Here is a 15,479-nt window from a genome sequence, read left to right as displayed (position 1 = left end):
TGGTGAATTGGTATTATTTGTATTTTTTAGGCTTAAAAGACTGGCTTCTATCTTTCTTTTGGTTAACTCTGACATATTTAAACTTATGTTTTTATGTCTCTTATTACAGTGACTTAAATACTTGTGGTGACTATGAACTTGTGAATTTTAGTTTAAGTCAGGACCTCAGTATTCAGGGCCTCAGTATTCCAAAATTCCCTTTTCAGACACAGAAGCACCAAAATCCTTTATCAAATTTACCTGAATCTCCTTTCTTTTTTTTTTTTTTTTTTAAAGATTTTATTTATTTATTTGACAGAGAGAAATCACAAGTAGGCAGAGAGAGAGAGAGGAGGAAGCAGGCTCCCTGCTGAGCAGAGAGCCCGATGCGGGACTCGATCCCAGGACCCTGAGATCATGACCTGAGCCGAAGGCAGCGGCTTAACCCACTGAGCCACCCAGGCGCCCCTGAATCTCCTTTCTCACTTCAATTTTTAGCCATTTAAACTTTAAAACTAGTTCCCCCCGCTGCTCCCAGGGTGATTTAGTCACTAAAAGTGTAGATAGAGAATATCTATCTATACTACTCTGAGCCTTATGATATTAAACAGGATAAAAAAAATTGATAGAAAATTGCCTTCTAATGTCCTTCATTAAAGGTTATTCTGTATTTTAAATTCTATTTTTTTTTTTTTTATTGCTTTTGGCTGCCACAGGTATAAGATTCTTGATACGATAGAAGAACACTTTAATAGTACACTAGCTTTTATCTATGCATTTTATCTTCTACTTTTATGATTCATTCACCTATGAAGATGGCTCTTTTGATAAAATGCTCTGGGTAAGTTAAAGTGAACTAACTTGTATTCCTTGTTACACTACCCAGAGGAATATATGTAATTATGTAAAAGGTTAAGAGTGTGTTGGCTTATTCATTCAATAGTTATTTGTTGCCTTGTTTTATATGAGGTTCTGGACTACTACTGTATATCATCAAAATAGAATCATGTTGAGGAAATGATTTTTTATTTTTTAAAGATTTTATTTATTTATTTGACACAGAGAGAGAGAGATCACAAATAGGCAGAGAGGCAGAGAGGGAGGGGGAAGCAGGCTCCCCACTGAGCAGAGAACCCGATTCAGGGCTCAATTCCAGGACCCTGAGATCATGACCTGAGGCCTTAACACACTGAGCCACCCAGGTGATCCGGAAATGATTTTTTAAAAACAAAATGAGGGCTATTTTGACTATAATAAGCAGAATCTTTTGAACTGTGTCAAGTAATAGGAATGGTTTTCTTTTCTCCTTCTTTTTAACATGTATGTGCATATCAGTGAGAAAAGTATCTTCAGAGTTATTCAGGACTAACTGCTGTTTAGAATTCAAGGGAGCTCTGGGGATGTGGCTATTGTTTTGTCTCTTTAGCAGCCAGGTTTAAGGGCTCTCTGGAGGGCTGGGTTGCTCAGCTGGTATGTGCAAGACGCACAGGTCCTATGCATCTGGTTTGGATGTGTGCTGATACTTGGATTTCCCTCAGCTTTTGGGAGGCTGCACAGGATGTGGGAGATGGAAGCCTCAAGCAGGAAGAGGAAGCCTCCTATGTCCACCTCAGTGGGTGCTGAAATCACATCCTTTCCACGGAAGGGACCAGGCGCTATCTTGTATAGGATTCAGCTGCTCTTTTAATCTCCTGTTTTGGCTTTTTGTTGTCCGTTTCCCCAAACTCCAATGTCTGGTTTCCCCAACAAAGTCTAATTCCATCTTCCATGGGCAGACTTCTTTTTCCCAGCCAGCCTGGGGGCTACGTCAGGGACATGGCTTTGGCAGTTCAGAGTCTCTTTAAGGCAAAACTAGCTATCTGTTGAATAAACTAATATGATGCTAAGAAAAAGAAGGTTTAAAGCAAACACAACCTATTAATTTTTCATTATGACTTATCAACTGCTTGAGCCAGAAAGATGGGCCTTCACTTTATGTACCATGTAGTTCAATCGATATATTCCGTGACACGGGTGTCGGAGACAAAATCAGTAAAGATAGTCTGAAAGATGGAGAGCACCTATTTATTTGTAGAAAACTTTGAAAAGTACACTAAATAATACATTTGCCCTGATAGACAAAGTAATCCCTGTGAAGACGGGAGCTGGTGTGGTTTGTGGAAGGGACACAGGAAGGCTGCTAACGTATTGGGTCTTTCCCCAGTTCTGCTGCTACCTCATTATCATGTGAACTAGGGCCACACATTGTACCTGATGGAGCTGTAGTTTCCTCATCGCGAGTGACATAATACTACTTGCTAAATGTATGCCAAAGGGATTTTGTGAAAATGAGAGGTAGTGGTTTGAATATTTGGAAATGCTAGAAGGCATTCTTATGATGGGAAAGAATGATTTTGGATTTCAGATGCCAGCGTTAAGCAATCTGGGAAGAGTATGAAATTTGGGTCAACTGCTGCAGTAGGGATTCTCATCACTCCAGTGGTTTTCTTTTTAAATTTTAACCACAATACCATATTATCATAAAGTTTATATTATTTCATATATATATGATTATTAGTAAGTCTGGCCTTAAAGTGATTATGTTTACTCTCAAATGTAGGACATTTATTTTAAAGTTTATTATAACCTAAATAAGTTATAAGGACTTAGAGTCAAAATTCTGACTATATTTATCATAGAAATCAGTAGGAAATGGGCTTTCTTTAAGAGAAATTTCTGGGGGCACCTGGGCCGCTCAATCACTCAGGCATCTGACTCTTGATATTAGCTCAGGTCTTAAATCAAGGGGGTGAGTTTAAGCCCCATGTTGGGCTCAAAGTAAAAAAAAAATTTCTGTGCTACAACAATATTTTTGAATACATATTCCATTTTATAGACCATGTCAGTGTCTAACTCTCACACAATCTACATTCCAATTACATATGCAAAAAAAAATTCAACTGTCTAAGCATAATTCATCAACCAAACAATTTTCCTTACCTGAATCTCAGGCGCTCAGGCCCTGTGTTTAAATATATAAAATTATTATATTTAATCAGTGATTGTAATATTTAATTGGTGTGCTTTGTTTCATTCCTTTTTCCCCAATTTATAGGGGAAAAATAACTTACTGATTTTTATACTACCAAGGTTGTGAGCAAATCCAAAACACTTCATAATCATTGTTTATCCTCACTCAGCATGGACCAAGGAAAATGTCATCCACCTCATCCAATAAGTATTTTTTTTTATTGTAAGCACAATCTCAGTAATATATTTCTGATTAATATAAATAGAAAACCATTAGTTAAAACTTAACTTATTCAGTTTGATACCCAAATATTTAAGAGCATGGGGGCTCTCATAGAAAATAATAAAAAGAATACTTGGTGGTAATAAATATAGAACAAAGCAGTTCAATGAAATTCACTTGTATCTTAATAGTGTATGTTTCATCTTATTATTATAAGCTTAAAGTCTTATGGATATTATAAAACTAAATTTTGATGTTATAAAATGAAACTTTCTGCTGTGGACTTTACCTGGCTCCTGAGGAAGTATCAGTTGATAATCTAGGCTTGGAAAGGTTTGGTTAGTGTTCCTTGAGCTCTGAGTTTTTCATGGACTTTGGCTTTACAAATGAGCTGAGACCCTGTGGCATCCTTCAGACAGATAGAGACTTCATAGGTGACTCAGTAGAAAATTTGGTTTTTAAACAGAAAGAGACCAGCATCACCTTTACTGTTGGCAGAGTGTGATCTAAAAGAGAGATTTTAAAAAATTAACAATATTTGAGTTGTGCTTACTAGGTAACAGTCTCCCCCAAGTTCTTTGGAGGCATTAGCTCATTTAATTTAATCCTTACAATGACATTAATAGGTAGTGTGAGTATCTTTGAGGTCACTTGATCAGAGAGTGATTGAGATTCGACCACAGGTTCCCTGGCTCCAGAAGCTTGGCTGCCTCTCTTTGTGACTGGTGATAAAAGTACCAACCGAGCTGGTTTTCTGGTACTCTGCTTTACTCCAGGGAAGAGCCAACCAGTCTTTTCCTTTTTTAGAACAAACCAGGCTTTTTTTTTTTTTTTGGAAAAAATTTTTTCTATAATTGATTTTTTTTTTATTGAGGTAGAGTTGACATATAATCTTACATTAGTTTCAGGTATACAGCATGATTCAATATTTATATACTCTCCAAAATGATGACCACAATAAGTCTGGTTACCATCTGTCACCGTGCATAGTTACAATTTTTTTTCTTGCGATGTGACCTTTTATGATTTACTCTCTTAGCAGCCAATTAGTTTTAACAAGTACTGTGGTGAACTTGAGAGAACAGCCATGGCAGTCGTCTATGCCAGCAAAGCACATCTATACCTAGTAGTTGGATTTCTTACAGTAAGATTAATAATCAATTTCTGCAAGGTTAATACTTCCTCTTGGTTACATAATAAACTTTCCTTATAAAAAGTCAACCTTGCCTGAGACCTGGCCATTGCTAAGCCATCATGGTGGTTGAATTGTGGGAACAGTGAGATGAAAAGTCCGTAGGGTCTGAGAGGGGAACGTCTTTGCTTCTGTACCATTCATAGATCTCTTTCTTTTGCATAGGTATTTTTTTAAGTGAGTTTCATTTAATATTGCTCTGTTTGTATTTCACATTCCCCTTTAGCATCTAAAAATGTTACAGAAGAGTGTCATTTCCTTCCACATTAAATATCCCATCAGCCAGAGAAATCCAAAAAACCCAAAATATTAAAAAATGAATTTGAACTTGGCGATTCCAATCAATCAACTGTCAAATGGTCTATGAGGGAATCTCTTTAGGTCCCAGCCATAGCACTTGGCATTTTACAGTTACCCCGTTCAACCCCAGAGCCTTGCAAGGTGGTCTCACACTCATCATTTGAGGGCCACGGAGAGAGGCTTGCAGAGGGTAGTAGCTTGCCTAGCTTGCCATGAATTTCACGGTTAATAAAAGGCCTTAGTGAAGTATAAATCCGGGTGTTTCAGGCTCCAAGTAACACAGTATTATTTAAGAGACGATCCAAGGCTTGCTAAGAATGTACCAGATTCGCTGGCAATCAAGTGATGGGTCAACACACTGCCTCTGGAAATGCTGAACAAATAATGGCGGGGAGGGGGGAGGCGCAACCAGCCACTTCTTACATGATGAGTGGAAAACCCTTCACACACAGGTTGGTAAACTGAGATAGCTGAACTAAGGCTCCAGGCTAATTTATTTACTTACCAAAGGTCTCTCCTTTCTGAACAAAGGGGACACCACGGCCTAGGAAGGGAATTAAAACAATTTGCCAATTGAAGCTGGTTGGTGCTGCAGTACTGAACGGCCAATTGGCGGCACAGAAGTCTTTTCCAGCCCCGCCTGAATGGACAGAGCTAATGTAGAGTCTACCGGCGCTCACCTCCAGATGAGAAGGCAAGTCCCATTATAAGGGATATACATAGATCCAGAACACATCCTAGCAGTATGTTTCTGTAAGAAGTGCGGGATGGAAGGTTTCATTAATCCGGGACCGGAAAAAAAAAAAAAATCTTGTTCCCGGAGCGTGTATTTTGGGAGGAAATTACACCATTGAAGTCCCCTCCTCGAGATACCCATTTCCCTCAAGGTACATCATCCTTCTTTAACGATCCCTGGGGTGGGATGCGTACTGAGGCTCAAGACCTATCCCTCAGCTCCGTGCAGCGCCGCTGGCGCTGGGGTCCCGGGGCTGGCGGGGGCGGCGGTGACGCAGGAGGCGGCAGCGGCCCAGGTCGCCGCGCGAGGGGAGGGGGCAGGTTGCTCGGCGCGGTGCGGCGCTGGCCAATCAGGAGGCGCGGTGTTTGGGGCGAAGGGAGGGGAGCGGGTGGGTGGGGGCCTCCAGGTTTTCTCGGGAGCCCGGGCGGCGCCGCCTGCAGTTTCCGAGCACAGGCGCGGAGCCCCGCGGGGTCTCCGGGCGCACGCGCCGGTCCTCGGTTTTCCGCGGCTCCCCCGCCCTTTCAGGCCCGTCCCCCTTCAGCGACCCAGACGCGGCTCCGACGGCGCCCGGCCTCCTCTTCGGGCTCCCCGGGTCTGCCCGCAGCGCGAGTCGCCTGGCCGCTCTACGTCTGGTGTCCGGGGGCGGAGTGGGGGCGGCGCCGGCGGGGTCGCCTCACCCCAGGCCGGCGGCGGTAATGTTGCTGCGGTTGCCGCCCTTGCGGCCGGGCGGGCAGCCGGCGGTGGCAGGAGCCAGAGTCGGAGCGCGCTCGCCGCTAGCCCGGACGCCGCCCTCGTCTGCGCTCCGCTCCCGCGGCCGCCGCGGGGCGCCGGGGCCCGGCGCGGCATGAGGAGGAGGCTGCGCGCCCGCGAGCGCTCAGCTCCTCGGCCCCCAGGGCCCCCGCGGGCCCCCGCGCGTCGCGCGCGCCGACTGCGGCCCCGGCGCCCACGCTAGCCCCGCGCAGGCACGAGACGCCGCGGCCCGGACGAGGCGGCGGCGCAGGCCTGCCGAGCCCCGCGCGGGCCGCTTCCCGTGCTCGGGGGCTGAGCGCCCCGGACCCCAGCGGACGCGGGGAGCCCGGGCGTGCTGCAGTTCGCTGCCCCTCTCCGCAGGGGCGCCGCGGCGCGCAGCCCGCGCCTCTCCCCACCTGCAGCCCCTCCTCCCGCCGCCGCGGGGCGGATAAAAGGCGCGTCCTTGCCCTTCCTGGGCCTCCGCAGGTCCAGCCGTCCCTGGCCTCCCCCCCCCCCCCCCCCCCCCCACGCCTTGCCTCCCTTTTCCCTCTTCCACCCCTTCCTCCTCTCCTCCCGCGCCTCCCCTCCCCCGACTCTCCGGCCTCCCATTCATTCCGTTCGCTCCCTCCCCTTCCCTCCTTCCCGCTCCGGCCCTTCTCCCCTTGGTCCTCCCCGCGCGGACCCCGTTGCAGTCTTGGGGTTCTTGGTACATTCATGGAAGTTTAGGGCCTGGATGGTGCCAAGTCCGGCGTGAGAGCGCAGCCTGAGCTGCTGGCCGGGAAGAGGAAGATGTCTGTGCTCAAGAGGATGATGCGGGTCTCCAATCGCTCCCTCCTCGCCTTCATCTTCTTCTTCTCCCTCTCCTCCTCCTGCCTCTACTTCGTCTATGTGGCTCCGGGCATCGGTAAGCACCGAGACACACCCTCCCTTCCCACGGTCACACCGAAGGAAATGCAGGATGTTACTTACCGTGTTTGGAAGGTGTATAAACAGGGGACTGGCAGAAAGCATTGTGTTTGAAATGTTATTTCAGACGTGTCAGATAAACTGCTCGGGGCATGGCTTTAGTATGTGAGTTTCGTTTGTGCCGGTTTAACTAACTTAAAAGACTGCATTAAATGGACGTAGCAAAATTAGGTGTAATTTTGCCGGATGCCTTGGTCGCTTTCTCGAGTATTCGTGACAGCTTTATTCATGTGATACCAGCTCCTGAAGCTTAAACTCGGTGCTTAATCCTAGTTTTATTCAAACACCCTTGGATGTAATAACTGGTTTAAAAATACGAAGGAGAAACCAACACCAGGGGATGTGATTGAGTTCAAGAATGTATGTATTCTAGTGTTCTAGGTCACTTTTTTAGAATGGGGTCAGTGAACATTTGTGCCACACTTCAGGAATTTTTAGGCGATGAGTTTTCTTGTGAAAACAATGCTCCATTCTTTAGTCTGCTTTTCAAGGGTAGGTAGATTCTGCTACCTGTTAGGATGATTTCTGAGATAATACAGTGATTAAAGTGACAGTTATACAGGTTCGTTTGTAGTTTAACATTTTAACCTGTTTATCATATTTTGGATCAAATACCTTTTTGAAGAATCTATTTGGTTTGGGTCATTTAATATTCTAAGTACTCAGTCTCCTTTGGTTGAAAGGTGCCAGTGTGGCATTCTAATGAGTAAAAAATAAGAACTTCGTATGGATATTAAAACACATTGTATCTCCAAAACTTTCTGAGTTTTTCCTGGCCATTATTTGTTTAATGTTAAATATTTATAGTATGTATTTAATGTTAATGTATTTAGTGTAAAATATAAGTTTATTGTTCACTCAGTAATAGTGTGTATCTCCTGTTATTTCTTTTTAGACACTAATAGTCTTTTGACCCAGGGCCTTTTCTCCCTGGGTAAGTCAAAAATGTATGGTCTCTTAAACAGTGAAAACACCTGCAGAATTTTGAGAAGGCATTAGTATCAGAGCATTGACTTGTGTGATTATTATAGAGTATTGTAATGAATTGCAGGGGAGAAGGAAGATGCAGACCTCATGAAGACTGTTGCATTTCCTAGAACAGAATTACTATGTGACTTTTTCTTGATTAAATTTTTGAATTCAAGTAAGATGTGTAAATTAAGATAATGATGCTTGAGAAGACATAAATTGTTGAAACCTTGATGTATTCCAAAATAGAAATTTGAGGTTAAAGTTTTAACAAGTGTGAATATTTTAAGATATTATTTTCTTTTAAAGCAGTTTTTTCTTTAGGCTAAATAAAAACCCCTGGAAGCCTGTAGTAGAAATGACAGTGGTGTTCAGTGGACTTTAGAGTAGATAGCCAAATTATTTGGCTGGCTTTTCTTAAAGTCCTCTACCATTTTGACAGTCTTAGAAATTAACTCTTCCTTTTACAGCCATTTTTACTTTGTCATGTAGCTCTTTAAAAGCTGGAAATCTTTGAATGATGTTGGTTACTCAGACATTAACTTTGAGAGGTTTTGCAGAAAAAGGTTTTTTGCACTTAGACAACAATGTTTTTACTTTCTTGGTATTTTGAATAACTTGTTGAAGTTATGATACTCAAAATGTTAACCAAAGGAGATCAGAATTCTGTTACTTGATAGTCATCCTTTTTTTTTCTTGGTTCATTGATATATTATCTGTAGAATCTTAAAATTCAATTAATGTGTAATACTAATACTTTTTTCTCAGTTATGTGTGACTTTAACGTTTGCCATGGAGTAATCACTTATATATCATAAAATTTGGCAGTTTTCTTATAGACAATTAGGTTGACACAATTTAAGCTTCTGTTTTTGTGGGTCTTAAATTTAGAACTTAAAAAAATTGACTGAAGCCAGTAAGGAGAATGAAACCCAAAACTTATAAAGTGCTATCAATTTGTTAAGCTATATCTATTTCCCAAACCCAGTATTACTTAGCAGAAAAAAAAGTCTCCTTATTTCTCTTTTATTGGGAAGCAGTTTTCCAAAAATCATGTTTGCTTGAAAGCTCAAATTTTATCATTGGCAACAAATACTGTCAGGGTTTTTTTTTTTTTTTTTAAGTGCCAGGCTCACTTTGTTCATTTTTGGGAAAATGTAGGTCAAATACAGGAGTTTAAATAACCAAGCTTGTCAGTTCTTTAAAGTAAAAGTGATAGTTCATGAAAAATGTGGCTAGTTCAGCTCACAATGCAAAATCAGTGCACAAGTTGATTTTCAGGATAACCATAGTACGTTGGTGTGCTACAAAAATGCTTCATGTACACTTCCTGTTTCATTCCAGACTTCTTCTTAATGAGATATACCCCCAAACTAGGTTCTTATAACTAATTTACATTAGATGTACAGAGAAGCTTCTTGAAATAATTCATATTTTAGTCTGAATTACATCTTAGGGCGAAACTTTCTTATGATGAAAACACATGTGGTGTAAGAGAGCACTTTTTATTGATTCTAAGTAAATGTTTCAAAAGTGTTCTGTTAAAAAGTCCGTATTATTCCTGTCCACATCAACCTGTTGTGTAGACATTAATTTTATTTTCCTACATTTTCTGTCCAGAGACCTGTTTTTGTCTTGCACCTTCCCCAGGCAGTCCTTTTCTTATTTTTAGTTCCTTTTTCTCAGCCTTCTTCACCTGTGTTCCTCCCTCCCTCTCTCTCTTCCCTCTGAGCAGATAGTACCACACAGTTGTAGACAGCATAGTCTGTTTAGTTTCCAGTGTTTTCTCATGTTGAACAATTCATTGGCTATTTAGGTGTTACTCTGAGAGTCCCATCAGACTCCAAGCTCATTATTTTAAGAATGATTGGAAACATTTTTCTTGAAATTTCTGATTCATGCAGGAAACACACGGATAACCTGTATGTTATGAACTTTAGTAACAAGGGAAACTGGTCTGTAGACACCATCCCCCACAGGAAGACAGATCTTTTCCCTAGCCCATCTGGTAGAGTCAGGAGCCATTAGTTATTTCTCGTTCTCTTTCGCCTCTGTATGCGATTGCAAAGAGATGAGTGCATTTTCCCCCCAAGTTCTTGACCTGGCTGGATTGAGAGTAGAATCCCATTTAGTGTTTAGTTTCCAGTGCAGCTTCCAACACAGCATACTTGTATTTTCCTGCTGTTGCATCGTAGGAGAAGATGAACTTATGACTTTGGAGTTCATTCATCCAACACAAGTGGAGTATCTCAGATAGGCTAGACATTGTCTGAGGCACAGAAGATGACTAAGACACAGCTACTTCCTTCATGCTACAGTGGGACCAGCACCAGGAAAGAGCTGCCAGTCATTGGAAAGCCTGCATTGTGGACTTTAAGGTTAAGGATTTCCAGAGGGAGCTGGTGGTTGGAACAAGCTATTGAGGATGAATAAGATTTAACTGGACTAAGCAATGGGGCAGGATGGCCAAAGATACTTACAGAAAATAGGAGTATTTCCATCTGGATACCACTTAGGGTATGGGCTGGCAGATCAGCCACATTGAGAATAATTCTTGGGACTTCCCTGCCCCGCCTAGTGTTTTGATGTTGAGGTCCCTAAAATTCGGGCAGAGAGAAGCTGGTTTTGACTCATATAGGTTTATCAAAGCTGTCTGTGATTAAGAAAAAAGTTGATGTGCCTATAATCAATGGGGTAGTATTGTGGAGAAGGTTGCACGACTCCATTGGGAGTGGGGTTTCACTGTCTATGTGACTCACCAGAGGTTTTGACCTTTCCTAGATGTGCTGACAGGCGGTTTTATTCTTTGAATAGAGGTGGAATCTGGTTGGGGCACTTTGGTCTAGATTCCTGTGGGCCCTTTAAGGAATTACCTGGCAATTTGGGCCTCTAGGCGGATTGCACTCTGCTGGTACTAGTGTAGTTCATGGGCAGTCAGGACCTGTGGGTGTGTGTGTACGAGTAGGTGTTAGGGGAGAGGGTAACTTTGTTAGGTCCTTGCTGAGAGAGCCCTCACATTTTCCCTGGCTCTCTCTTGGCTAGCTCAGAAGGTGGCAAGTTGCACTGCAGCTTTCTTAGCCCTTTGGCCTCCTGGCCCTGGCTGGGTAAACCTGGTTGTGTTGTGAGCTGTTACAGTTTGCTTTGTGTATCAAAGGTCCCTTGGTTTTTTCCTCACCCAAGTTCTCTGACCTACATGGCTCCTTTCAAGGGTTCTTTTGATTTGGGCTCTGGTGTCAGCGGTTTCTTTCCTCTGGGCCTTCCTTTGCTGGTCCACTTATCCAATGCTCAAATTTTTGCCCTGGGAGTAGCAGGAAAGATCAGAAGTTTTGAAAAGGGGAATGATGCAATCCTTTGTTCTACAGCATTTCTCTTAGCATGGAGCCCAGTGATAGAGGGCACAACTAGTGGCAGGGAGACCAGGTAGGAATTTTTTTTTTTGGTAGCTCAGAAGATTAGAACATGATCAAGGTCATAGTTGGGTCTGGGCAGAGTTGAGAGGATGGGAGTAGTGACATTGAATGAAAGGGAGAAGCTTTAAGACATTGTTTGTATTCTAGCTTCGACAACCTGGTAGCTGGTCATAGGGAATAGAGAAAGGCATGTCCTTGGAGGGAGCTGTTTTGGTTTTAGAGAAACTGAGTTAGGACACCAGAGGGATGCCCAGGAGGAACTTCTCAGTAGTAAGAAGATGGACATAAGGACTTGGAGCCCAGGAGAAATGTTTGACAGGAGAGAGATTTGGCTGTCTTCAGCAGGTAGATGAATGGTACTTACTTCTCTCCCAACATATCCGAGTTTTATTTTTTATTTATTTTCCACTCCTACAAGCAGAAGTGACTCACTGAGTCAGTTACTCTTAAACGTGGGATGATAGAGGTTAAATCAAAATATAGAGGAGGCCCAAGTGTACTTTGAAAAGTTTCCCGTGAGACTCTGTTCCCCTTTTCATTCCCCAGTCCCAAATAGGCAGTCATTGTGGTTGATACATGGAAAGTTTTGGGTGGCCACTCAAGGAGAACTTACGGAAGCTGAAAAGAAGGCAGCCGTGGATGCAGTCTAACAGCTTAGGGTAAGTGGAGAAATAGGAACAGGAAAATGAAGGGAAAGAGAGATCATATGAGCAAAGTGAGGTTTTGTTAATGAATGAATGAATAAATGAATGAATGAAAAATGATCATTAGCAAGACAAGTGTTGAAATGGGTTAATGCAGGGTGACTGGGTGGCTCAGTTGGTTGAAAGACTGCCTTCAGCTCAGGTCATGATCCCAGGGTCCTGGGATTGAGCCCTGCATCAGGCTCCCTGCTCAGTGGGAAACCTTGCTTCTCCTTCTCCCTCTTTCTTCCCAGCTTCTGTTCCCTCTCTTGCTGTCTGTCTCTCTCTCTCTCTGTCAAACAAATAAAGAAATAAAATCTTAAAACAAAAATAAGAAAAGAAATGGTGCTTAATGCTTATAAGAAGAATTACCAATTTGATAAGTAGGAGGTCCATGACAGCTGCTTCAGGAACAATTTTTATTTTGATTTGTCAGATAGCCTTGAGTTGGGTAGTAAATCAGAGGTCCCAGGAAAGTGCCTTAGTTAGGGTAAAGTAGGGGGAAGCAGGATCTAAGGAGTCTTCCAAGATGGGAAGACCTGAGATTCTAAGAACTTTATAGAAAGGTTTAAGGACTGAGGACAGGGTTTGAAGATTTGAGAAAGGGAACAGATTATGACATGTGATCTAGGAAGACTCATTCCTTTAGTTTTTCATACAGCGAATGTTTGCAGAAAGTGCTATGGTTCAGCATTGAACAGGATCTACATGGTCCCTGTCTTCATAGATCCTATAGCCAGTGAGAAATCCTCACAACTGAAGAATAACTATTCTAGAGTAAAGTGAAATACCGTTTGCTAGGGAGGCACGGGTTATGGGATGGCCCTGAGCTGGTTTAGGCATTATGGAGAAGATGAAGGTGCAGCTGAGGCCAGAAGCTTAAGTTAGGTAGTGAAAAGATGGGCTTAGGAGAAAAATATTTCATGCAGGAATGGAAGATTCGAAGGCTAAGAGGTGAAGAAGTGGAAAGTTAAAACAACAACAACAAAGAAACATAGGGACTAAAGCATAGAGTGCAGAGGAGAGTGTGGGCCGAAGCTAGAGAGATAAATATGGGTCTAATCGTGATCCTTGTAAACTGGGTGTGAGAACTTGATGTTAGCCCAAGGACAGTTTCAAACCATTGAACTTGAATTTTGACTAGGACAGTGACACGATCAGATTTTCATTTCAGAAATATTTAGGCATTACTGGTATGAATGGATTAAAGGGAACAAGATTGCAATCAGGGAGAGCAGGTAGAGAGAGTAGGATCAAGTGTATAGTTACATTAATTTTGGAGATGGAAGAAGAGGACATAAAGATGTTTGTATTAGCAAAAATGAGATGAATATGGAGAAGAAGGTTCATTCTTGGTTGGGTAGGTATCTGAGTTATTTGTTGAGAGTGAGGCACTCAGTTTATTTGACCAAATCTTAGTATAGAGTGAACTGTTTTCTAACCCAAGTTAAAGAGATTTGGTTTCTGCCTCAGACCACACTAGAGGCTTAGTGAAGAGTTGTTGAGTGGCTGAATGTTTCTGATTAAATCACTTCTCTTGGTATGGCAGCTCCTTTGTCCTCTTACTGGCTTACTCATCAATACCATTGGGTTGTTACATATTAGATACCTTGGGAGAATATGGAGGGACGGGCTGGAATTAGGAATCCGTAGAGAAAATTGGATTGGTCTGTATGTTAATTATCTATAACTTTGTGAATTACCCCCAAATGTAGGGCTTTAAAAGAACAAATGTATGATTATCTCATAGATGCAGTGGGCTGAGAATCTGGACCTGGTTTGGCTGCATGCCTGTGGTTCAAGGTCTCTCATGAGGCTGCCGAGTGTTGAGTGTTGATCAGCCTTGTGGTCTACCCATGTGGATTTGGGCAGAACTCAGTTCCTGAGGGCTGTTGGACCAACGACCTCAGTTCTTTGCAGGCTGTTTGTTGGAGGCCTTCCTCACTTCTTGCCACATGGGCCTCTCCATGGGCAGCTCATGACCCCATCACTTTCACCATATTTTCTTTTCTTTTCTTTTTTTTTTTTTAAAGATTATATTTCTTTATTTTAGAGAGAAAGTAGTAGAGCGAGCGGCGAGAGAGAGCATGAGCAGGGGTGAGGGGCAGAGGAAGAGGGAGCCGCAGACTGTGCTGAGCAGGGAGCCCAATGTGGGACTTGGTCCCAGGAACGTGAGATCATGACCTGAGCTGAAGGCAGACACTTTACTTACTGCGTCACCCAGGTGCCCCTGCCATATTTTTTTTAGAAGAGAGTCACTCAGTCTACGTTCAGGGAATGGGAAGTGTTCTTAGAGACTTCCCAGCCCAGTCGGATTGCTATTCTTGAGCAGCATTTGTAACTTAAGCTATATTGTTTCAGTATAAATGAATCTAAATCCTTTGGACTTGTGGGAAATGCAGTATTTTTGGAGGGAAGATTGATACACTGAAATCTGACAATGCTAAATACTATTCTTCGTGTTTTTCTTTCGTGAATACATTTGAGGTCTATTGAACAGCATGGTGGAATGAGATAAATGACACATGTATTCTGCAGCAGTGCTTATCGGACTTCCTTTTAATGTCTGTGAGAAGTAAGAATAGCCAGGTCTGTGGATACTTCTAAAGGAGAAACTCCTAATCTAGGTTTGTAGTCTCCATATGGTACGTGTCGTAGGTATTCCAAATACCAGTTGGAATTTAGTTGGGAATGGAATGGGTTTTTCTCTTGAGGCAATGTTCTACAAGGTGGATAATTTCCTAACCCACCGTGCTGTCGGGCTTTTATTAAAGAGTGTACTGCAGAGCTTATCAGGGCACTTGACTTTGTAGGCCTTAGGCTCTGGTAGTCAGAGCAGTGGCTGCCAGTCTCCCCACCAGTGCTCTAGGTTTGAGCCTGTGTTCAAGGGCTCCACGCCATGGGAACCTTGGACACAGAGGCCATGGTGTCTGGAGCCAAAGCTTGGTGCAAAAGAAGAACCAGGAGAAAGATTCGAGATGGAGCTTCATAGAGCTGTCCCTACCACACCCCAAACCCTATGCTTATGGAATAAAAGCCTTGTTTTAAAGAAAGAGAAGGCAAGACAGCCTCTCAAAGATTGTCATGTGCCCAGAGTCTCACATGTCATTGTTGGAAGACCTGAGGTATATAGTTTTTTGGAAGAGCTGAAATGTACACCTTGGGATAGCTGACTCTTCCACTGTGCAGGAGGTGAAGGGTCTGGTCATTGATTGTTGCCCTGGGAAATGATTTGGGGGAAATATGAGCTCTGTGTTCTTTAGGTTAAAGGAACACCATATCG

At 43.0% G+C, this 15,479-nt stretch overlaps 1 protein-coding gene across 2 annotated transcripts in view; it reads left to right on the top strand.

Moving 5' to 3' along the window:
- Positions 1-6,752: 6,752 nt before the first annotated feature.
- Positions 6,753-15,479, top strand: part of B4GALT6 (beta-1,4-galactosyltransferase 6) — a 65,273-nt gene continuing 56,546 nt past the window's right edge. Inside the window, exon 1 of one of the 2 annotated variants that reach the window (XM_004742880.2) lies at positions 6,753-7,072. In XM_004742880.2, the coding sequence (XP_004742937.1) occupies positions 6,958-7,072 (115 nt within the window). In that variant the 5' untranslated portion in view covers positions 6,753-6,957. The remainder of the gene's footprint in view (positions 7,073-15,479) is intronic. The other variant, XM_004742881.3, reaches the window with a different exon arrangement.

Source organism: Mustela putorius, unplaced genomic scaffold (genome assembly GCF_011764305.1).
Source record: "Mustela putorius furo isolate JIRA1106 unplaced genomic scaffold, ASM1176430v1.1 tig00003858_pilon_pilon_pilon, whole genome shotgun sequence".
NCBI lineage: Eukaryota > Metazoa > Chordata > Mammalia > Carnivora > Mustelidae > Mustela > Mustela putorius.
The sequence above is the reverse complement of the archived record's forward strand: the minus strand, read 5'-3'. Positions and strand labels throughout refer to the sequence as shown.